The 23,370-nt window shown below is 55.0% G+C and overlaps 3 protein-coding genes across 5 annotated transcripts in view; 2 read left to right on the top strand and 1 right to left on the bottom strand.

Annotated features, from left to right (window-relative positions):
• RGS3 (regulator of G protein signaling 3) overlaps positions 1–333 on the bottom strand; it is a 59,344-nt gene extending 59,011 nt beyond the window's left edge. The window contains exon 1 of the mRNA XM_014256353.2: positions 246–333. Within this exon, the coding sequence (XP_014111828.1) occupies positions 246–333 (88 nt within the window). The remainder of the gene's footprint in view (positions 1–245) is intronic.
• Positions 334–10,638: 10,305 nt separating this feature from the next.
• On the top strand, positions 10,639–14,458 carry POLE3 (DNA polymerase epsilon 3, accessory subunit). The gene is made up of 5 exons (XM_005527158.3): positions 10,639–10,676; positions 10,798–10,873; positions 11,370–11,455; positions 12,126–12,244; positions 12,718–14,458. Exons 2-5 carry the CDS (start codon positions 10,808–10,810, stop codon positions 12,876–12,878), a joined length of 432 nt encoding a protein of 143 aa, XP_005527215.1. The 5' UTR covers positions 10,639–10,676; positions 10,798–10,807; the 3' UTR covers positions 12,879–14,458.
• Positions 14,459–15,682: 1,224 nt separating this feature from the next.
• Positions 15,683–23,313, top strand: ALAD (aminolevulinate dehydratase). Of its 3 annotated transcripts, none has more exons than XM_005527317.3 (12): positions 15,683–15,738; positions 19,057–19,198; positions 19,327–19,377; positions 20,028–20,124; positions 20,463–20,598; positions 21,016–21,099; positions 21,270–21,358; positions 21,612–21,667; positions 22,330–22,417; positions 22,789–22,875; positions 22,969–23,098; positions 23,179–23,313. In XM_005527317.3, exons 2-12 carry the CDS (start codon positions 19,086–19,088, stop codon positions 23,250–23,252), a joined length of 1,005 nt encoding a protein of 334 aa, XP_005527374.2. In that variant the 5' UTR covers positions 15,683–15,738; positions 19,057–19,085; the 3' UTR covers positions 23,253–23,313. The 3 variants fall into 3 exon arrangements, with proteins under 3 accessions (XP_005527374.2, XP_014111726.2, XP_087922023.1); XM_014256251.2 differs by lacking the exon at positions 15,683–15,738 and adding an exon at positions 15,758–15,956; XM_088065897.1 differs by lacking the exon at positions 15,683–15,738 and adding an exon at positions 18,717–18,849.
• Positions 23,314–23,370: the final 57 nt, after the last annotated feature.

The raw sequence follows: 23,370 nt of genomic DNA, 5'->3' as shown, positions 1-23,370 counted from the left end.
CTTCCAGGAGCTGCTGCCCGGTTCTGATTCCTTCCAGGAGCTGCTGCCTGGTTCTGATTCCTTCCAGGAGCTGCTGCCTGGTTCTGATTCCTTCCAGGAGCTGCTGCCTGGTTCTGATTCCTTCCAGGAGCTGCTGCCCTGCCCCGATTCCTTCCCGGATCTGCTGCCCGGCCCCGATTCCTTCCAGGCTCAGCTCTCCAGGCGCTCCCCACGGCAGCCGGGCCGGGCCGGGTCCCCGGGCTTACCGAACGTGCGGAGGCAGAAGGGAGCTCCCGGGAGGGGACCGGCCCGACGGGAACAGAGCGAGACCCTGCGCACAGTGCCGGCATCCATGGCATCAATTAGTCCTGCGGTAATTGGAGCCTGTCCAGCCGCAGGGAGCGGGGTTTCCATGGGACACCGAACAACCGCCGCAGTTTGAATGGAGCGGCTCCCATCGGCCCCGGGAACCGCACCTGCGGCCACGGGGAGGGCGGGGACAGTGCCATGGGGACAGTGCCATGGTGGGGACAGTGCCATGGGGACAGTGCCATGGTGGGGACAGTGCCATGGTGGGGACAGTGCCATGGGGACAGTGCCATGGGGACAGTGCCATGGTGGGGACAGTGCCATGGTGGGGACAGTGCCATGGGGACAGTGCCATGGTGGGGACAGTGCCATGGGGACAGTGCCATGGGGACAGTGCCATGGTGGGGACAGTGCCATGGGGACAGTGCCGTGGGGACAGTGCCATGGGGACAGTGCCAGGGTGGGGACAGTGCCATGGGGACAGTGCCCTGCCCACCCCGCGGACCCCAGAGGGGTCCTCACCGGGAGGCACCAGAGCTGAGCAGCAGCTCCGCAGGCTGTGGAGGAATGATGGAGAAGGTTTTTGGGGAGTTAAAACCCCTCTCCAAAGGCTGGGCTGTCCCAGAACTCTCGGGGATGATAAAGAACAAGATCTGCTGGACACACACCCCACACCCCTGCCCCTGGTGGCCCCTCCACACTGCCCTGGCCAGGGCTGAGCCCCGCAGCCCCCGAGCCCCTCCCGCACCCCCGGCTCACCTTTCCCTTTCACCCGGGCACGGCTGATCCTCCTCCTGCACCCCGGGGCTCGCCCCCGGCCCCCCGGTTGTCCAGCCCGGTGTGACCCCCTGGTCACTGCTGGCAGGTCCTCCAGCACCGGGGCACGCTGCCCTGTCCCTGCCAGGGAAAACAGGAGATGAGAGAGGGACACCGGGGACACCACAGGCTCTGCTGGACCCCCTGTTTCACCTGCCACGGGGGTTTGGCCCCACCTTGCCCCTCCCTGTCAGCACAGAGAGAGGAACGATGGCAATTGACCCGACTGGGTGTCACAGCAGGAGACAGACCCTGGTTCAGAGGGACTCACCCCTGGCAGGAGCCCCAGCTGCAGCCGTGGCCCTTCCCACCCCACACACCAAGTGAGACTCTGCTCAGCACACTTTATTTAAAAGAGATGACCAGTCCTGTCAGGGCTTTCTTAATCTGTAAGCAGCTGTCAGGACCCTGGAGATGCTGCCCTGAACTGGGTGTTCATGAAAGGTTTAGAATCACAGAATGGTCTGGGTTGGAAGAGAACTTAAAGGCCATCCAGTTCCATGCCTGATTCAATTTTGTTGAAGAATATTCCAAGATACTCTCTCATCCTGCCCACAGGGAGGGTCTGGGGGTGATTCATCATCCCAGCCCTGGGGTCTGCAGAGAAACCTCACAATGGCTCAAGCTCCCTCTCTCATGGATGTGTTTATAACGCAGATGGAGAGGCCCTGGGGTCACAGCCACTGCTGCTGTCACCTCCTGGACAGGAGGGTTGAGGAACAGCCCTGCCACGGTCCCCCTCTGTCCCTGGCCACGTGCCCCAGCAGCTCTGCTGATGCCAGAGCCCCACAGACACAGGAAAATGATGCCAAAGCTGTCCTGGACAAGCAGGAACCAGCACACAGGATCACTGCTCAGGGATCCAGGGTCACTTCTAAAGCACTTTCAGAATAATCAAAAACTCGCCTTCATTTGTTCAGCTGAATCCATTTGCTGACATTCCCAGCGATCTCCATCTGCCACCCAACAAAATTAAAGCTTTATTTGCCCCTGGGAAAAACCAAACCAATCTGGGATTGGCTCAGCTCAGCCCACAGGACAGACAACACCAAGCAGCCCTCTGAGCAAACAGCGAACAATTCCCTCCACAATCCCAGGTATCCTGAACCTCTGGAATGGGAGCAGAGGTGGTACCTGCCCAGCCTTGCCGTGTCCTGGTCCCCAGCACAGCACAGCACCCCAGCACCATGATTTGTGTGGCTCCTCCCAGCAGCTCTCCCAGCACACAGAGGTGTTTACACTCCCCCCTGTCTCCCAGGAGCTCCCCAGGCTCACACAAAGCCTCCTCTCTCCATGCCTTCATTGCAAAAGGCTTTTAAGAGGCAAACAGGACGGTAATAAATGCTGTGTCTCTCCAGCTAAAGCAGGCAGTCTCACAGCTTTGGGTGAAAGAGTCCTGGGGGACAGGGCTTTCAGAATAATAATAAATAAATTATAGTAAAGAGTCTCTGTGGTTCGCCCAGGCCATGAAATTCCCCCCACCGGTCTCCCAGAGGGTTTGAGGCTGGCTGGCTGCAGAAATCACTCCTAACACACAAACCCAGGAGGTTCAAGCCCACTCCATCCTGCAGCACAGAGATCCCTGAGATCAAACATGATCCCGCGCGGAGCTGGGCATCTCCAGCCCCCCACAAGAGGCACGGGGGAGGTACAGACCCCCATCTCCTCCAGCCACCAGGATCTGGCTCCCACGACCCACAGAGCCATCATCCATCCACCCATCCTCCCCCAGGGGAACGAACAGTGCTGCAAAGCCGGGGGGAGCCAGCGGAGCACTCACGCGTGAGCCCCGGCTCTCCCAGCTGCTGCTCCATGGCTCCCACGCAGGGACAGGATCCTCTCCAGCAACGTCCAGCCTGTGACCCAGCTGCCACGAGCCTCTGATTGTGGCACCACTGCAGAGGGAGGGGGAAACCCAGATCCAAACCGGTATATAAATGTCCCAAGGGAGCACAGATCCAGTCTGGGAAGGTACAAATTAAATTGTAAGCTGGGAAGAGATGATGGTCCTGCAACAGCCCTGTTCTGTCCTGGCTCCCAACAGCACAGAATCAACTCTTTCTAACTTCCCTCCTCACATTCCAGCCCCAGGACTGACCTTAACCCGCAGTTTTGTTGGAGTCTCCAGCAAACTGCCCATTCAGCTGGTTGGCCTGGGAGTTAATGACTTTCTTTTAAAATTTAACACCGTTCTCCATCACAAATTTCAGTCTGCCAGCACTAGGGTCTGCCTTTGGTCGGATATTCAAATCCAAACACGTGCTTAGACAGTTATTCCAGGCAAAAGGGTAACATATGCACACAGAAAATCCACAAGGTTGAGGCTGCCTTTGGAACTAAACTAACTAAATCAGGCTGGGAGAAATTATCTCTCTTCCCAGATGGTAAGAGGATTGCAGGAAGGAGGGTTTGGGCTATTTCGGAGCAATCCTGAGGGCAGATTTCTGGGATTAGCACAGCCTGCCATATAGGGCAGACACAAACCACAGCACTTTGCAGCAGTGGGAATGCTGCAGCCCCTCTTCCCCAGGGCCCAGCTGAGGTGCTGCTGTCCCCAACACCCTCTGCAGCAGAAAACTCCAATTAGGAGCCCAACAAAGAGGCAGACTGGCACATTAGCAAATCCTTTTCCGACTTGAGGCACAAGAAAGGTTTCTCCTCCTGGCAGGGTATTTTAGGTACACCACCCCTCCTCTGCTCACATCCCAGAGCTCCTGTTGGAGCCCAAATCTGAGCCAGAGCAGCAGCAACATCCCCAGCGTGGTCTCTGCTGCTGCCTTTGCCACCCTGCAGCTCCCTTGCCTTCTCCTTTCCAGGCAGGTGCACTCAGGACTCCACATCCCTGGAAAATTGCCCCTTCCAGCTGGGAGAGGACAGTGTGTTAAAGCAGCACTGACCCAACCCCATGGGCTGCTCCTGCACACTGCACAGAACCATCCGTGCCCATCCACAGTGTCCTCCCAGCACAGCACAGAACCCAGCACAGCACTCAGCTCAGCACTGCCGAAATATCGCAGTCTTGGCAGCACCCAGAGCCTCACAAGGGCTGTGTCTCTGCCCCTGTGCAGAGCTTGATGTGCTTGGCATTTTCCTCATTTTGGGTAACAAACTTCTGTGGCTGATCTCTTTCCTAAACCTCCCTCTCTGCCCCTTCCCCACCAAATGCAAGGTCTGAACATGCAAAGGGAGCAGCCTGCAGCGATTGCTGGGCTGTAAGAGCTCAGGATGCCCGTGGCTGGAAGCACAGAGGATTTCTAGGGCAGGCAGTGACAAACCCCACGTGAGCAGGAGCTGGCACAGCCCCTGGCTGGCTCACCGGGGCTGCAGAGCACAGAACAGTCTCTGTGCACAGCCACTTGTTCCTGTGCCCATCTTTCAGCAGGGCCAAGCTGGCTGGAAACAGCTCATCTTGTGCCTTGGCCATTGCTAAACCGTGGCTGAAGCTAAGGCAGCATGCTTTGGGTAAGAGCTGCTCCATAAACCAGCTCCTCTCCAGGAGGAGAGCAGCAGGGAAAAGGTGGGAGAGTGAGAAGTTCTTCTTTTATTTCACTTCAGATTTTCACCTGCCTTGAACACTCTAAACCTGCAGAAACTGTCCTGGGGCTGTTTAGGGAGACATTCAGGGTTAATCCAGGAGAGGGATCCTGCTTTGTGATCCCTCCAGAAACATCCTGTACAGAACATCTCCTTTAGGGCTGGCAGAGCCTCCCCTGTCACCCTTCACAGGGAGGAAACAGCAATTAGAGAACAGTGGCCATCAGAGTACCCTGGGTTATCCGTGTGTTGTGGATTCTCCATCCTTGGCAGTGTCCAAGGCTGGGCTGGACAGGGCTGGAGCAGTCTGGGACAGTGGGAGGTGTCCCTGCCCATGGCTGGGGTGGCTCTGGGTGGGATATAAGGTCTCTTCCACTCCAAACCAGTCTGGGATTCCACAATTCTCTCCTCAGGAAAGGCACACAGCACAGTCTGATTGCCTCTGAGCAGGCTGAGCGGAGATGCTGACCCCAAAGCACTAATGGGACATCATAAACTATTTTTTTCTTCTTTTTTTTAAATTTTTTTTGTCTTTTTTACTTTTGCTATGCCTATCCTGCAGGATAACAGCAGTTTGAGCACATAGAAACAGTACCCAAACAGCTGCTCAAGGCTTTGTCCTTGGTTTTGCATCTCCTTAGGGCAGTGAGACTTTGCCAGGCCGGGTGTTTAAGACACACCTCTCTTACAGCCTTAACCTGATTAAAAGCCCAGTGAATTACAGCAGCACATCAGCTCACAGCACCATTCTTCTGCACTCTGAACCCTCAATGACACAGAAGAACAGCACCATGAGACATTCCAGGTCTCTTAGAGGATGTCTGATCTGAGCATCCAGTCCTGCTGCAGCATTTTGACAAATGCTGAGTATTAATCCATTGTTGATTTATTTTAATGCAATAAAAACAATGTAATAGCCAAGCTGGGTCTTTAGTGACTGTTCTCATAAAAGAGATCAGTTTCAATATAGCAAAAGGTCTCTTGGGAATTATGCTTTTGGCCTTAGAATGGTCAAATGGATCAAAGTAATGAAGTTAAAAGAGCTTAGGAAGTTATTGCCTGTCACCTGAGCTGAACTGCAGTGCTCAGTCTGGAGCTGCAGGAAATTGCTGAGCTCTCCTCTCAGGTACCTCCCACAGGCTCTGCTCCCTGGTGAGCCAGGTTAGCTCACTAATTTCACAGAAAATCAAATATTTCTGGCATTTGGCACCCACATGGATTTGACCAGGGCATGTGATGGGGAGAGACAGAGATCAAATGCCAGAAATTTTAGACTGGTTTGGGCTGGAAAGGACCTTAAAGCCCATCCCATCCCACCCCAGCCATGGCAGGGACACCTCCCACTGTCCCAGAGTGATCCCAGCCCTGTCCAGCCTGGCCTTGGGCACTGCCAGGGATCCAGGGGCAGCCCCAGCTGCTCTGGGCACCCTGTGCCAGGGCCTGCCCACCCTGCCAGGGAACAATTCCTGCCCCAAATCTAACTAAATGTATCCTCCTTCAGTTTAAAGCCATTGTGCTTTGTCCTGGAGCACAACAGAAAGGGGTAGATTTCCTTTTTACTTGACAGAGACCTCCTTTGTCCTCTGGTGAGGCCCCATTCCCAGGCTGGACAAAGTAAACCAAGGTTCCCCAATATTTTTGTGTTCAGTTAAGCTGGTTTAGAGTGAAGCTGCTGTCCCCACGAGAGAAGTATATTTAAGAATATTGAAGAAAATAAAAGCAGACCCATTGGGTCAGACAAAGCTCCTGTTTCATGTCAGAAGGTGATGCCCAGGGCAGAACACAACACAGCAGGCACAAGACATTTTCCAAAATATCTGCCCAGCCCCAAACCATTTTCAATTCAAGGACTTTCCCCTCCCATGGGGTGAACTTTAATGTACATTTGGTAGACACAGGAGGAGTTGGATCCCATTTGTGTACTGGCACCATTAGCCCAGCCTTTCTGGGGCACCTTTGAGCCACTTCTGTGGATTAATTGGTATTCTGGATCAATTAGCCGAGCACAGCCCGATTACTGCCCGTATTGTTTAAGCATGATCCCATTACCTGTAATCAGGAAGGCATTCCCCTCACTCTCCCAGTGTTGTTACAGAGCACCAGGCTCATCTGTCCAGGGGAGAGGATGTCTGACCCTGCTGCAGAGCTCAGCTCTGGCACAAACAGGAGCAAGATTCATGGTGGCACAAAGCCGAACGAGCACCACCAGAGGTAAGGCAGAGGTTACCCGACAGCTTTCCTTCCCAAAGCACTTTCCAAAGGGAATAACAAAGTTACAGTTAATGCAATAGTCGGTCCAGCAGCTGAAAATAGCTCCTGACCCAGTACACAGCATTTGTCCAAGTCTCTGTCTCAGGTCACATAGGAAAGCCCACTCAATCAGCAGAGTTTTAGGCTGGCTTTTTTCTGACAGTTAAAACTGCTGAATTAGTTTATGGTTAAAAAAAGAATGCCAGGAAGATATTTTGGAAGTGCTGCACTCGGAGGCCTTCATCAGAGATGAGCTAAACTTAGAGAGCCTGAGGTAGGAAAAGAATTGTGTGAGTGACACCTCCATGGGACAGCTCCATCCTCTGGGGACGAGGCTCCTGGCCTGGCCTTGGGGGAAGGAAAAATGGAATAATTCCAGGCACCAGCTCCAAGTTAAATTAGAGGCCCAATGCACTTAAAAATTTAGAGATTATAATGACCAAGTAAAAGCTTATTTCCTTTTAAAAAGGATACTGCCAAGTGTTTCACATTCATTCTTCTTCCACAGCCAAAAGGAAAAATATTTAAAAAACAGCAGTCATGGACAGTCTCCCAAGGAAATTTAAAGTGGTAAGTGCAAACCATCCAACACCAGTTTGGGATGAGTCCCTGTGTCCCTGCTTTCATCAAACACCAGTTTGGGATGAGTCCTTGTGTCCCTGCCTTCATCCACTCCAGTTTGGGATGAGTCCTTGTGTCCCTGCCTTCATCCACTCCAGTTTGGGATGAGTCCTTGTGTCCCTGCCTTCATCCACTCCAGTTTGGGATGAGTCCTTGTGTCCCTGCCTTCGTCTACTCCAGTTTGGGATGAGTCCCTGTGTCCCTGCCTCCTGCTGTGTCCCTTGCTGTTTGTTTTTCCTCTGTTTTGAGCCACCCAGAGCTGTCTCTCAGCAGCAGCAGCAGCAGCTCGGGTGGATTTGCTCAGCCACAAAGAGAGGGGAGAGGTGTGAAGTGACTCATGGGGATAGGAACACACTGAACAGTTCTCAGGCTCAAGACCTCACAGTTAATCCTGCAACCCCAAAACATTCCCAGCAGAGGCAGGGAGTGCCCAGAGGGAAGGGTTTGCAGTTCAGAACTCTCCTGTGCACCACGTCCTGGCACACCTCATCCCTGATTTTATGAGTGGAAGAGTTATCTAGTGCATCAACAGCCTCTTATTTACAGGATCTGGATGGCAAAAGTCAAAACAGGGCTTTGAGAGTGCTGGAAACAACACAGGTGTCCCACAATGACTGTTCCACATTGGAATAGTCTGAATTTTTGTATCAGTGTTTCTTTCTTTGGCCCTGATGATAATGAAGTGTCTTTTTCACAGAAGTCAAGTGAGATTCAAGCCCCTCTGTACTCCCTGTGGGTTCTGAGGAGTACAGTGTCTGCAGACAAACCCTAAATGCCATATTTTTGTGACATTTTGTGAAAAACAAGCAGGCTAAGGGAGTGGCCACTTTCACTGTGGGTTTAAGACTCACATTGTTCATCTCCTGACATCAGTGCAGTCATCAAACAGAATCACATAAGGGAAGGGACCTTAAAGATCATCAATTCCACCCCTGCCATGGGCAGGGACAGCTCCCACTATCCCAGGCTGCTCCAAGCTCCATCCAGCCTGGCCCAGTGTGAAACAAGACTAGAAAGCTGATTTAATATAAAGGCTTTGGATCTACAGGATATAAGGCCAGGATGGCTGTCCCTGGATCCCTGGAAGTGTCCAAGGTCAGGCTAGACAGGACTTGGAGCAACCTGGGATGGTGGAAGGTGTCCCTGCCGTGGCAGGAGGTGTGACAGGATGGGCTTTAATGTCCCTTCCTGGGATTCCATGTACCAACCTCCAGACACTGTGATTAAAACCAAAATAGATTCACACCAGGGACCCAGGAGGAGAGCCTGGATGGTCCCAGACCAGGCTTTGCTGGTGAATGGGGCAGCTTTGAGCCATATCCCTGAATTTGGGCAGCCCCATTCCTGGCTCTGCTCCATCCCACCCCTTCCCCAGGCAGTCCCACACCCACACCTGGCTTGGTTCTCAGTTCATGGACAAAAACACCTCACACTCTAACAAACAGAAAGCAAACTGAGCAGCAGCGGCTCCCGAGGGCTCCGAGAGCTCTGAGCTGTCCAGGATCCGAGTCTGCCGTGGCCACTGTCTCAGCAGCTCAGTTTGCCAGGTGTGAGTGCAGCCTCAGCCCTGCCACACCTGCCCAGGGACACCCGGGGCTAACAGCACACGGCAAGGAGATAAAAACAAAACTCACACACGATTTGTACAGCAGGATGGAGTTTATTAATCCAATCACTGGAAGTGGAGCAGTCCCTGGGCTCACACAGGCCCTGGTGTATTTGGTGTGTGCACAGTGATATCTCCACCAAGCTGCCTTCACCTGCGCTCACAGGTTCCTGAGAACTCCCCCTACACCGCCCTTGAGAACACGAAATTCCCATTTCCCATGGAAAAGAGCTGCACTGTCAATCACTGCTCACAGTTTCAAGTATCACCCCAACACTGCACCTAATTAATCTGCTTTCTTGCACTCTGAGCTTACTTAATTACTTGATCAGGTTAGCAACAGGGATAAAGTCTGGTGGAATTACAGGGTTTAGGCCAGGTATGAGGTCAGTGGGGCAGTGATGGAGGGACTCACACACCCCGTGTCCTCACACAGCAACGAGGGAAGAGGCCAGAAACCAGAGTAGGGGAAAACAGTTGTTATTTCCTGTTGGAAATGATGTAACTTTCCTAACTAATTGTTTTAATTAACTGCAACCAGTGCCCACATTCAGCCGGCACTAGTTAAGTTTCTTCATAGGCTCTTAAAATTACTTTGATCACTAAATAACCAAAACGTCGAGTTTGATAAAAGTAACCCTGCCAAGCTTCAATAAACAAAGCCAAAGGGAGTTGGAGATTGGACATCTGGGATCTTAAATTTGTGACCCTTCAAGAGTGTTGGAGTAAGCAGAAAATGCAGAGGAGATTTAGGCCTGGAAAGTTGGAGATTCCCCGATTGGGAAACAGATTATAAAAGTAATAAAGTACATGGACCAGATTAGTGCGAAGAGTGAGAAATTAACAACCAAGAGCAGATAGAATGCTAAGTAAGGAAGAGAATTATGTAACTTAGAGCCAATGTTTTGGTAATTTATTTGCTAGAAATGTATACATAAGTGAAAGAGTTTTATAACTGTGTCAGTGCAGAGGACAGAACTCTGTCAGCCACAGGCACTCCTGGCCGAGGATACATTGATGCCACAGTAACAGCGTGGCATTAACAGTCAGACAGTGTTAAAAGAGGGAGTCTTGTAGATCCCAAGGATTTGGGAGGATCCGAACGTTCCACAGGCACAGCTCTGCCCCATGGCTCCCATCCCCACACGGCCCCTGTGCCCTGCCTCTGCTCCCAGCCCCTACAAAACCCCGGTGACCACGGTGTAACCACCTACACCTGGACCAGCACCTACACCTGAACCTACACCTGAACCTACACCTACACCTGAACCTGAACCAGCACCTACACCTGAACCTGCACCTGAACCTATACCTACCTACACCTACACCTGAACCTGCACCTACACCTGAACCTGTCCCTCTCCCATCACCTGTCCCTACACCTACACTTGTCCCTACACTTGTACCTACACCTATAGCTACCCCTGCCCCTATCCCTGCCTCTCCTCCCTGTCCTCCTTTCCCCGCCGGCCCCGCTCCCTCAGCGCTCCCTCAGCCGCCATTTCCCGCCGCTGGGCCGGGCCGCGGTGCGCGCCGGGAGCGGGGGCGGAGCGCGGGCTGGGTACGGCCGGGCCGGGATCGCCGCGTCCTGAGGGGATCCGCGCTTGTCCCGCTGGATCCCCCGCGTCCTGAGGGGATTCCCCCCCTGTCCCCGCGCCCCTGACGCCGCGTTTGCCTTGCAGGAGGCCCAGGATGGCGGAGAGACCGGAGGACCTGAACCTGCCCAACGCCGTCATCACCCGCATCATCAAGGAGGCGGTGGGTGCCGGGCCCCGCGGCCCAGCGGAGCGGGGCAGCTGCAGACCCCGGCCCCGGGAGGTCCCGGCCTCTTGAGAGCCCGGCCCCGGGAGATCCCGGTCCCGGTGCTGTGTTCCGGCCCGCGGGGCTCTGCCCTGGGCCGGCTCCCCCGGCCGCCGCGGCTGCAGCACTCGCAGCAGTGCCCCAAGGGATGCTCCACCAGCGCAGCTCCCACAGTGGCACTGTCAGAACCCCAAAACCTCAGCACACAAGTTCATGTCTATATAAAAAACCAGAATAATCCCCAGTGGTTAATTTAGTACGTTTGATCTGGAGCTGTGAGGTGCTGCTGAGTGGATCTGGGCCGGGCAGGCATGTCAGGAGCTGGGTAGTCACAGGATGAGTTACCTGGAGACAGCAGTTCCCAGTTCTGAGTGCCTTAACAAACTGACACGTGAATTATGTGAGTTTAAGTCGTTTTTAGCAGCTGCTGATAAAAGTTGGATTTGTTTTTCAGCTTCCTGATGGAGTCAATATTTCCAAAGAAGCCCGGAGCGCGATCTCCCGAGCAGCGAGCGTGTTTGTGCTGTATGCAACATCATGGTAAGTGCTTGGTGCAGGAGTCACTGGGGCACTTGATTGATAATTCATCCTGGCTGGCCTGAGGACTGTTTTCCCAGTGTTGGTTTCTGTATTGTCTGTTTATATAAATAAATATAAACATATAAATATAAATATATAAATAAACCAGGCTGCCAGGCTGCACCAGGTGGGTTTGGACTGCCCAGAGAAGCCCATAGGAAGGTAGCTGGGCTCTGGAAACAGCCATGTCCCAAAAAGAGGGGTCCCAAACTGCCATTAACCATAGAGTGTGGCTGTACAGCCTTCCTGGCAGAGGCAAGAGCACTTGATTCACTTTCAGGCTCTTCATCACCAAGCTGTATGAGGGCAAGAGCTGCCACAGAGGTCACAGTCACATTTTTGGGGTGTCTTGGCATATTCTCTGCAGGCAGTCACTTCTCCAGTGCCAGATTCTTCCAGGGGTGTGTAGAACTGTCACAGACAAGGTTCAGGCTTTCTCCTTCTGCTTGTAGAAAAGGTCTGTGCAAGCAGAAATTAACACTGTGGGAAAGCACAGACAGCCAGTGTAAACAAAAATGTCTCAAACCTCTAGTAAATGATAAAAAGTACCCTAAATGTTTAGGGGATGGCTTTTCTAAGTTGCTGATGATGCTAACAGTTCCAAATTACCTCTCTTTTTGGTTCTGCCTAGTGCAAATAACTTTGCTGTGAAGGGGAAGAGGAAAACCCTGAATGCTGGGGACGTGCTCTCTGCCATGGAGGAGATGGAGTTCCAGAGATTCGTGGCCCCTCTGAAGGAATCCCTGGAAGGTACTGTGCACCGTGGGTGTGCAGGGACTGAGAGGCACCGAGTCCTGTTCTCCTCAAATGCTGGACAAGCAACACTTATTGCCTGTCTTGTTTCTCTTCTCTTTGCCCAGCATCCTACACTGCAGTTTGCCTGGGGAATAACTAATGTGCACCTTAACGGGACTGGGATAACATTATTGCACAACTGATGAGGATTGAGAAAGTCTCATCTGCTCTCACTCCCCTATTATGTTTATCTAAGGAAAGCCGTAGGTGCTGCCTGTAAATGTGACCTCCTGCGTCCTTTTCAGCATTTTTCTGCTGAAATTTAACCTGATTTCCTATGGAGCTGCTCAGCACAGCTCAGCTCGTAGGGTGAGTTGTGCTCTGAGTTCCCTGCTCCCCTCAAAAGCCGGGAGAGCAAGTGGATGTTGGACCTCAGCCACTGACGTGTCCATGCCAGCACCCTCCCCTCACTGTTCCCTCTCCTCCAGTTTACAGGCGTGAGCAGAAAGGAAAGAAAGAGGCCAGGAAAGATAAAGACAAGAAGGCAGACTCGGAGGAGCAAGATAAGAGCCGAGAGGAGGACAATGATGACGATGATGAAAGGATGGAAGAGGAAGAACAAAACGATGAGGATGAGGTGGACAACTGAGCTGGCTCCTGGGCAGGGGCTGGGGTGTGCTCAGGGGGGTATAAACGCTGTAAATCAACCTTGCTGTGTCCCCTCGTGTTTCCATTGGAGCTTTGTGCTGCCCCTCTGTGGCCTGTCCCTTCTGGCCTGTCATTTGTACATAAAGGACTCGTGCTGAAGCTTTTCCCGTGGCAGGGTGGCTTCTCCCTGTGCCTGGGGGGCTTTGGGCAGGCACTACCTGGGCTTTCAATGCTGGGCTGGCTCTGAAAGAGAGGAAAAAAGAACTGGTGGGTGCTCCATGCAGAAAGTGGCCAGGAGAACATGAGACTGTTGAATATGAGGGGCTGAATGCAGTAGATGATTCACAGATCACATCTGGGGTGTAGAATGTAGGTGATGATGTCCAGAGGTGTGGAAGGTGTACATTGCAGCTTTTGATCCAAGTGAGTTGTTTTTTTCCCTTTGTTTCTTTGCATCCTGGCTGTGCCTTCTCTCCCTGCTGTTCTGTGGGGGTGATGCTGTGTCCTTCAGCCTGAGCAGCAGCACTGTACAGGGACCCTGAGCTCACTGACTCACTCAAACTAACCCAAATCCAAAAAACACGCAGTGCTGAGGGTGTAAACTGTACACTGAAAGTGTCTTTGAGAGCCCTGAGAGACAAAGAGGAGATTGATTTAAAATCTGAAGCACAATGAGGGGCTGGAAAGAGGAGCAGGGCTGAAAACAGGTGGCTTTGTGCAGTGCTGGGGGTGTGACAGGTCCCGGGTGGCACTGGGGTCTGCTGGTCTCGCCTGTCCCCATGCAGCAGCAGCTCCTGCAGCAAGCTGAGCTGTGGTAGAACAGGGTTTTGAATCTTGTTTTTTCCCCTTTTCCCAGCTGGAATGAGCTAATTCCATCCAAGGTCCTTCTGTAGCCTTCACTGGTCATTCCAGGGACACAGATGCCTCTGGGAGAGCAGGGGTGCCCACCCAGGGGGCCCATGTGGTTTCAAAAAAGGCTCCTGCAAGAAAGAAGGGTTGAGAGAAGCTGTTGGTGTCCCTTGTGCTGGTGTAGGTCTGTACTTTTCCACTTGGACCTGTAGTTCTGATGCCTTTCTCCCTCAGCAAGTTTTAGGTACATTTAAACCCCCCCAGTTTTGATGATGTGCAGTTTTAAAATAGCACTTGTGAGGAATCCTGGATCCTTTCCACCAATAAATGGTGGCAGCTACCCACAGGAGCCACCCTGCCTTGCTGCTTTTCTGGCACGCTGGATTTTCACACACACACAAGCCCAGCTTCTGAAAAGAACTGAACCAACACAGATTTTCTGCTGTCTAATTTCTGCTGGTGTTCAGTCAGGCTGTGGAAAGCCTGAGCTGATGATGTGTTCCAAATACCTCTGATCCAAACACCCCCCCTTCCAGCTCTTTTCCTCTCTTTTTTTTTTTCTCTTCAGCACATATCTGGGGTGCATATTCCAGAAGGGAACAAGATTTAAATAAATGCCAGATTTTTTTTACAGAAATGGAGTCTCGTATTTCGGTCAGTTATAAAATGAGCAGGTTGTGTAAGTGAGATGGGAGCATGCAGCCAAGGCAGCAGGGAATGCTGTGGGAAATGGAGGAGGATGAGGGGAGGATGAAGGCTGCTGCAGCCTGGCCTCTGTGTGAGAGGAGGGAGGGAATTGTGGAGACTGGAAAGAACCAGGGCATTTCCAGGTCGCTGATGTTTGCTGGGGGAAGGAGCTTTCAGCTCACCCTCGCTCCAGGGAGAGGTTCTAGGCTGGGGGAAAGATCCAGGATCTGGATCCAGGGTTTCTGCACTGGGGCGAGCCAGGGAATGATGCTTTGGAGGGGGAGCTGCAGAATGTCCCACACTAAACCCGATCCTGCCATCTGTGAAAAATGAGGTTCACATAATTTTTATAGAATTTAAAAATTTAATAAAAAAACAATTAGGAGAAAAAAATAAAGTATACAGATACAGCCAGGTGTCTCTGCATTCAGCCAAGAGAGCACACCTTACTAACAAAGGATTGTCCCTAAAAAACAGAACCCTACTACATATCCATAAACTCTCACACATATTCATACATTCTTCTTAGGATCTTTGGTGTTCTTCTGCTTAGTTTTCTCGTCCCCTTCGCAATAGATCAATCCTCTTGGCACCATCGAGATTTACATTCCCTGATACCAGAAATGCAATAAATTCCTCCCCCAGAGTTCTGGGCACTGCTGTCTTCATATGGCTAAGACAGTTTACAAAAGGAAAAAAAGGTCTCCATCTATCTTTTTCAGTCTTTGGGTTACACAAACAAAAGCAGTTTTTGTTTTAATGCTATGTCATAGCTTAACATACATGTATTATACCACTATTTCTAAGTTTCATTAATAACAGAAATAAAGAAGACTATATTATTACAGATAAATTTTCTAATCTTATAATATTCATTGTAATACTTGCGAAAAGCCAATAATGTATATTATATATATAATTATAATTATATATAATATATGTAATATATAAATGATATGCATTTATAACACATCTCTCCATCTCAAGGCAGGGGCCTGGCAGACCCCAGCACCCAAGAGCCCGGTTCCAGGTGCCCCTACAGCTCCCCGGAACGGGACTGCTTGGCCCCAGCACCCCGAGGCCGTGCCCCAGGCGGGCTCATCCCTGCTGCAGTTCCAAATCCCCAAATCCCCAAATCCCCAACTCCCCCAAATCCCCAACTCCCCGCTCCGCCACCGCCCCCGTCCCCCCGCGCCGCCTTTCCCGCGCTCCGCCGCGCGAGACTTCCCGCCAGCCCCTCCGCGCGGGGCGGGGCTGAGCCCACTGTGGGCGTGGTTATGCAAATCACGGGGCACTGTCGCACGGCCGGGCGGACGCGGCGATCGGTGAGTGCCGGGACCGGGACCGGGACCGGGAGCGGGAACCGGAGCGGGAACGGGCTGGGATCGGGCACCGCAGCTGGGCCGGGGCGAACGCCCCCCCTCCGGTCCCCCACCTCGGCCCCTTGCCGGGCTGCCAGGGAATGACTCCAGCGACAGGGCCCGGCCGCGCTTGGGTGCAGGCAGGAAGGGAAGCCCCGGGTAACGCAGCGAGGACGACCCAGGTTTTGCTTAGTTTTCCTCGGTTTTTGCTCCATTTTTGCTCGGTAACCGTGGCAACGGCGGGGGACGCACCGAGCAGCGTGTGATGCTCCGAGCTGGCGTCGGTCTCGAGCTCCCGCTTGTCCTGGGGTGTAATTCCAGACCCCTGAGCATCCCCGTTCCCATCCTGGAGCGGGACACCTGCCCTTACATTTGACCTTCATAGGTAGCTCTCCACTAACCCTGTAATAGCTTGGCCTTCCTTAGTTAACCCACAGCTCCCTTGTCTGCCTGCGGAGCTGCGCTTTCCTACAGCACCCCGCTCCGTCCCCAGCTGGGATTTTGGGAGCCTGCATGTCCCTGGGATTTAACTGAATAGTTGTGCTCACGTCTGAGGCCACGTGTGTGTCCTGAACTGCTGGGACGCCTCTTGCTGCCAAGATGAGACGAGAGGGAGCGGACGGAGGCTGTCGGGAGCAGCGGCGGCTCCGGCTCCAGCCCGTGCCCGAGAACTGTCCCGCCGGTGCCGGTGCCGGTGCCGGTGCCGGTGCCGAGGGCCGGCCTGTGCCGGGTTCTCCCGTTGGGAAGTCGCTTCCCGTGCCTCGAGAGCAGCGAGGCACCCGGGCAGTGCCGCGGCTTCGGGCTGGGCACAGCTGCGGGCTCGGTCCCGGGGCGGAGGAGCAAAGGTGAAGCCTCTCTGCTGCCGACCTGTCCTTGAACTGCGCCGGTGTGCCCGGAGCAAACAGCTTTAGAACGACACGTTTGGCCCTGGCTGTTGAGGAAAGGTTAATTTGCTGTGCCGGGAGCGCTGCGGGATGTCGGGGGAACAGCCCCAGCCCGTTGCCCGCTCTTGCAGCCCTCGCTCCGCTGCCCTGCCCTCCTTCCCCCGTGTCCCCGGCTGTGCCGCCCCGGTGCCCTCGTCCCACCGGGTGCCCTGCGGGGGCAGCGGCTTGTCCTGGACGTGGGGCTGGGAAGGAGGACCCGGCCCAGCAGCCTGGGACCCACCCGTCCCGCTCTTATCTTGGCACTGCAATCCCAGCCGGCCCCGTCTCCTCCTCGCTCCAGAGCGAGGTTTCTGGAGCTGTGGCCTCTATCTGTCCCATCCAGTCAGGTGCCACCCGGCCCCCTCCCCTCCCTCTGCTGGGATTAACCGTTTAAAGCATTTTTTGGATTCTCGAGGTGGGTTTTGTTCACTGAGCCCTTTGTTTGCCATTGCCTGGAGCCCTGCCTGGAGCCAGGCACCTGCTGGAGCTGCCAAGGTTCACCCCAGGGCTGTCCCCTTCCCTGGAGTAAGGACTGGGGCGGCAGCGCTCCAAGGGCTAAAAATGACTTGCCAAAGGATGCCATGACCCTGCCAGCGTGTTGTCAGCTGCTCTGCATCCCCCACAGGCACCACCTGATGTTTGTGTTCGGGGTTTTTCATATGTGTAAGCCTCTTACCAAGAGGGGCCCTTCCTCATCTCCAAGCAGAAATGATTCCTTGGGACATGAGAGGCTCCATTCCAGCCCTGAACACAATTCCCCTTTGTTCCAAGTGTCCTGTACACTGGGGTGCTCTGACAGAGCTTGGCTCCATATTGGAACATCTTAAAGGTTTTGAGCATGTAAAAGAGGGGAAACACCTCATATTAAAGGTTTTCCCGATGAACTGAGCCGTCTCCTGCCCAGCTCTGTTACTGGCTGGTGTCATGGGTGCCAGTGTCGAACTTTGTCCCCTGGATGCTGGGAGCTGTGCCTCCAGAGAGACTCTGATCCCACTCTGTTCCCTGGAGAGAGTTTGGATGCAGGCTGGGGGTCAGGGAGGTTTACTGCCTGGGAAATCCCTCCTGAGGTGGGACCAAGGCTGCTCCCCTGAGATGGATCCCATCCTCCTGCTGCTCCATCTCCCTAGGGAAGCTCTGCCCTGCCCAGGATATTCACAGGAATCCACCTCCACTTTCACAATCCCATCTCAGCTCTGCTCCTGCCCACCTCCCTCAGGCTCCAGCTCCCAAAAATCCACGCTCTTCAGCAGGAACTCTGCTTTGTCTCCCAGGGCACCCGAGCTCCTCTGCACAGGGTGTCTGGGGGATGTGTGAGCAGCCAGAAGTCCTTGGAGCTGCTCTGCACAAACAGTCCCTTGTTGGGGTTGTGCAGCTGTTCCTCTGCACTGCAGCCAAACACCTCGTCCCAGGAGAGCTCCCTTCCCACGGCCATCACATCCACCAGCAACACGGTGGTGGGAATTGAGCCCTCCTGGAAATGGAATGAATGGTCTGATCATAGAATTATTACTAGATCTGCTAGAGAATAAAGCATTGCTACAGAAGAGGCTTCAGCCATGAGATAGCTAACAACTGATTTATGTGTGAGTTTTGTTATCTCTGAAATCACTTTTTCCCAACTCCACGGTTTTTATCCAGCAGGAAGTGGCCACTGGAGTTGTTTTTGGAGTTAAAAATCACACAGAGCAGCTCTGTATCCTCTCCATACAAAAACTGTCACACAATTTCTCAGCACTAAGGAAAAGTAAAATGAATTAAGAATGACCCTCTTGGGGCTCAGGGAAAGGAGCCCGAGTGTCGCCATTGAAGATGAATAGATCACACGGACACAGGTCAAGGTGTGGTGAAAAGAAGAGAAAGTTTATTTTTCCTCCCAGGATTTATAGGTTCTGACCACAGCCAGGGATTGGATGGTCAGGATAACACTTTCTCACTGCACTGGCCATGAGAGATGCCCATCACAAGACGTGTAACAGAAAGAATGTACACATATCTACGTTTACAGTTACTGTCCTGGGAAAGTCCTTAGAAAACTTTGTTAGCAAGCTCAAAAGCTGAGTTTTCAGGGCGACACCTGAGGAGGGTGAACATGATTCTGCTGGGGGAGGTTGTCAGTGGCTGGAGATGGGGGTTTCATACACAGAACTGGGAGGTTTGTGGGGAGGAGTCACTGACAGCCCTGTTAGAGGGAAGGGCTGTGCAGTCACTGCTGATGGGGTCCTGCAGCACCCCTGGGTGCTTGGGCAGGTGGGGTGGAGCTGCCTGGGCTGCTGGGACAGGGTCAGTCCTGCAGTGGCTGCCAGCCCCTCCTCGCTTGTGCCAAGAGCAGCAGCTCACCAGGTTTGTTTTGGTGTTTCAGAGTCTCCTTCCCTGACAGCAGAGCCCACCATGCAGGCAGACTCCGTTCTCCACAGTGGCTACTTCCACCCCGTGCTGCGCTCCTGGCAGTGCACGGCCACCACCTTCGATGCCTCCAACCTCATCTATCCCATTTTTGTCACGTGAGTGAGCCCCAGCTCTCGGGTCCCTGAGCTCTTAAATTGGTTCAGAGCTCCTGTGGACAAGTCTGGGAGAGAGGCTTCCTTCTCACACCGAGTGCTCATGTCTCTGTCCCATCCACCTCCCACAGTGACAGCCCTGATGCCGTGGAGCCAATTCCCAGCCTTCCTGGACAAGCCAGGTATGAATCCAGCCCCCAGCTGCTGCTGTGCCCTGTGTCTGGGGAGGGTTCATTTCTGCCCTGAGCATGAGCCAGGGGCAGGCTTCCAACCCTCTGGTTCCTGCTTTGGAGATCCCCCGGCATCAGGCTAAGTGGGAATGTTCATCCACTAAGGGAGCGGAGGGAATCATGCAGGGAATGCTGGAAAAGTGCTGGGAGGGACAGCAGCAGGCTCTGGCTCTGTCCCAGAGCAATCCCAGGTTGTGTGGGCTGGAAGTGAACAGCGTTTCCAGCAGCAGCCAGGAAACCTCTGCAAGGACATGGGATCTGGTTCTGCACTGGATCCCACTGGACTGGCAGCTCCCCTCGGCATCTGCTGCCACATTAGCAGGGCTTTGGTGCTGGGAAAGTGGATCTGCAGCAGGGACACCAAGATAATGGATCCAAGGGCAGGGTATGCCCATCCCTCCAGAGCAGCGTCCATACCGGGCAGATAGAGCTCCTGGAGCCCCGGATAAGGGCTCAGATTGTTCAGGAAACACCTCCCCTGTGCCTGCAGCCACGGCCTGGTGATGCTGGATTGCTCACAGGGCAGCATCCCAGTCCCAGGGCAGCTCTCCCCACGGAGCAGCTCTGGGTGCCTGGCAGCTGCTTCCCTTTGCCCTGCTCAGGTATGGAGTGAACAAGCTGGAGGGGATGCTGCGGCCCCTTGTCGAAGATGGCCTCAAGTGTGTGCTCATCTTTGGGGTGCCCAGCAAGGTCCACAAGGTCAGTGCATGTGTGGGGGGGTTCTGGGATAGCCGCAGGGCTGTCAGAGCCATGTGGGGCTGGCTGGGGGTGGTCTCTGATCAAACAGGAGCAGTTCAGGGTCTCTGGCTGTGATACGGCCCACTCAGCACAGCAGATGGGGATGGGATATTGCAGGGACACCCAGAAAGTCCCCAGAGCTCTGCAGATGGCCCCAAAACCTGCCCTAGCTGCCCATCACCCCTTTTCCCTCAGTGGGGTCCCAGAGTTCAGGAAATGCTTCCTGGGCAGAGCTGCTGCCACGGAGGGGCCAGTGGGAAGTGTCAGCTGTGCATGCTGAGGTGTTTCTGTCCTCACAGGATGAGAGAGGCTCTGCTGCTGATGCCGAGGGCACTCCTGCCATCCAGGCCATCAGGAAGATCCGCTCCACCTTCCCGGAGCTGCTGATTGCCTGCGATGTCTGCCTGTGCCCCTACACCTCGCACGGGCACTGTGGTGAGCACGGCCGTGGGGCTGGCTGTGCTCTGGCCTTCTCCTGCCTCTGGGATTTGCCATTTTCTGCTGAGGGTCTGACCAGCTCCTGCTCCAAGACTCGGCTTCCCTGTACTGGTGTAGTTGAGTCTGGGTGACCTCTCCTGGGTTTTGACCACAGGGTGGGAGGCACAGGTGGTTCAGACCCTCCCTCAGGCCCCCTGAGTCTGAGCACCCCTCTGTGTCCCCCATCTCTGCCTTCCCTTCCCTGGAGCACCCACACGCTGTGTCCAGTCCACAGAGGGCTCCTGCTCCTTATCTCCCTCCCTCAACTCATCAAATTCCCCACTGCTGCTCTGAGCACCACAGCTTGTCCCCAGAGCCTGTGGGGACTGAGGCACCAGCTGTCCCTCCCCTGTGTGACCCAGGTTTGTCTCCCAGGCATCCTGCGTGAGGACGGCACCATCCAGAACGAGCTCAGCTGCCAGCGGCTGGCGGAGGTGGCGCTGGCTTATGCCAAAGCAGGTGGGGAGCCCCAGGCAGTGGCAGCCCAGGCTGGCTCTCACAGAGCTGCCCCTCTGGCTTTGGGCAGCCCCAAAAGCAGACTCCAGCTGGGAGTGCTGCCCTGCCCTCCCCGCGCTGTTCCAGGCAGCACCGAAGCCTCCGGTGCATCCCTGTCCCGTCTGTCCCTGCAGGCTGCCACATCGTGGCCCCCTCGGACATGATGGACGGGCGCATTGCAGCCATGAAACAGGCGCTGATCTCCAACGACCTGGGCAACAAGGTGAGGCAGGGACAGCCACAGGCACGAGCCACGTCCACGGGAGGCTGCGGCAAGCGGCAGAGGGGCAAACCCCCCTTGGTGCCACGGGCATTGCCCTGCCCAGCACACACAGGAGGGGAATGTCCTTGGCTGGGGCCAGCCATGGTGAGGTGCCAGATCTCTGGAAGAGGGAGGATGAAGCTGTGGGAGCGAGTCTCTCCCGTCCCAGCGCTGGGATGTGGCCCTGAGCTCACAGCCCCTCTCTGCCCTGCAGGTCTCAGTGATGAGCTACAGCGCCAAGTTTGCTTCGTGCTTCTACGGCCCCTTCAGGTGGGTCTGTCCCTCAGCCAGGTGTGCCCAGCTCGGCCAGGCTAGCTGGGAACACATTCCCAGAAAGTTATTTGGGAAAGGAGCTTACCCAGAGCCTGGGCTGCACGTGGGGCCACACTGGTCGCTTTGCAGCATCCTACTCCTTCATACAAAAAGGAGACAAGTGTACCTTACCCAGGAGAGGCTGGCTGGCAGGAAAGTCACTGAAGGGTGATCTTTCACCCCAAGCCTTCACCTGCTCAGGTGCTGGTGGCAAGGCAGGCAGAGAGGGAGCTGCCTGCAGCTTTCAGGAGTCACAGGAGTCAGTGTTGCCCCACAGGATGACTTCAGGGATGAGCCTCAGCTTAGCTGTTAGACCTTGTCCTAAGAAGAGCCTGACCTCAGCAGGGTATCCCTGAAGAACCGACCTTGGAAAGGGGCCTGACACAATTTTACCCAGACTCTGGGCATGGGGAGGGCGGTGGGTGTTGAAACAGCTCCCAGGGCCAGCCTGGGCCTGCAGGACCTCCCAGAGCAATCCCTGCGTGCTGAACTGTGTCAGGAATGGCCCCTTTTTCTGCCTCAGTGACTCAGATGCTTGTCCTGGCCTGTCCTCGTGTTTCTGAAGCTGTGTGAGGTGGGAGGCAGGGGTTCCTCACCCCCTGCCCTCTGCCCCTCTGCAGGGACGCGGCGCTGTCCAAACCTGCCTTTGGGGACCGGCGCTGTTACCAGCTGCCCCCGGGGGCGCGGGGCCTGGCCATGCGTGCTGTGGTGAGTGTGGGGTGGGACACCCTCAGTGGGGTGTGGGGGACACCCTCAGTGGGGTGTGGGGTGGGACACCCTCAGTGGGGTGTGGGGGACACCCTCAGTGGGGTGTGGGGTGGGACACCCTCAGTGGGGTGTGGGGGACACCCTCAGTGGGGTGTAGGGGACACCCTCAGTGGGGTGTGGGGAACACCCTCAGTGGGGTGTGGGTTATGGCTGTGGGGTGGGACACCCTCACACAGGGCCTGGGTGATCGCACCCCGCAGGGCTTGGGGCGAGCAGGAGGTTGGGAGACAAATGGTCGAGGGTTTTGCCCTTCTGGCTCCGAACTCCTGGGGAAACCAAGCTCTGTTCTTGTCCCCGCGCTGCCGTGGCAGGACCGGGACGTGCGGGAAGGTGCAGACATGCTGATGGTAAAGCCGGGGATGCCCTACCTGGACCTCGTGAGGGACGTGAAGGCTCGGGTGAGGACCTGCCTGGCAGGGAGGGCTCTGTGGGTTCTGTGCGCCGGGCAGCGGGGCTGTGCGGGCAGGGGACAGCTCTGACCGCTCCCGCAGCACCCCACACACCCGCTGGCCGTGTACCACGTCTCGGGGGAGTTCGCCATGCTGTGGCACGGGGCGCAGGCCGGCGCCTTCAGCCTGGAGGCGGCGGTGCAGGAGGCGATCACGGCCTTCAGGCGCGCAGGTGAGGCCGCGACCCCCGCGTCCTCCTCCCTATCCCCCGCGTCCCCCCGGGGCTGGCTCCAGCGTCTGGTCTCTCCGCAGGGGCCGACATCATCATCACCTACTTCACACCGCAGCTGCTGCGCGGGCTGCGGGAGGCGCCGGGCCGGCACTGAGCGCGGCCATTGCGGCTGGGGCGGGTTCTCCGGGAGGGGAGGGAATTCCGGGAGGGGAGGGAATTCCGGGAGGGGAGGGAATTCCGGGATGGGAGGGTTCTCCGGAGCGTTCTCCGGA

Source organism: Pseudopodoces humilis, chromosome 22, assembly GCF_049639895.1.
Source record: "Pseudopodoces humilis isolate 2021_Gansu_Grassland_sample_001 chromosome 22, ASM4963989v1, whole genome shotgun sequence".
NCBI classification, from domain to species: Eukaryota; Metazoa; Chordata; class Aves; order Passeriformes; family Paridae; genus Pseudopodoces; species Pseudopodoces humilis.
Note: the sequence above shows the minus strand (reverse complement) of the source record. Positions and strands in the feature narration are given on the sequence as shown.

What these genes read in the sequence shown, in the direction of transcription:
- POLE3 (XM_005527158.3), top strand. Translation starts at nt 10,808, where the DNA reads ATGGCGGAGAGACCGGAGGACCTGAACCTGCCCAACGCCGTCATCACC. An exon ending in GTGCTGTATGCAACATCATG is followed by an intron (nt 11,456 to 12,125) that starts GTAAGTGCTTGG and finishes GGTTCTGCCTAG; the next exon opens with TGCAAATAACTTTGCTGTGA. An exon ending in TCTGAAGGAATCCCTGGAAG is followed by an intron (nt 12,245 to 12,717) that starts GTACTGTGCACC and finishes CCTCTCCTCCAG; the next exon opens with TTTACAGGCGTGAGCAGAAA.
- ALAD (XM_088065897.1), top strand. Translation starts at nt 18,822, where the DNA reads ATGGGGGTTTCATACACAGAACTGGGAG. An exon ending in TGCCCAGCAAGGTCCACAAG is followed by an intron (nt 20,125 to 20,462) that starts GTCAGTGCATGT and finishes CTGTCCTCACAG; the next exon opens with GATGAGAGAGGCTCTGCTGC. An exon ending in TGAGGGACGTGAAGGCTCGG is followed by an intron (nt 22,876 to 22,968) that starts GTGAGGACCTGC and finishes CCGCTCCCGCAG; the next exon opens with CACCCCACACACCCGCTGGC.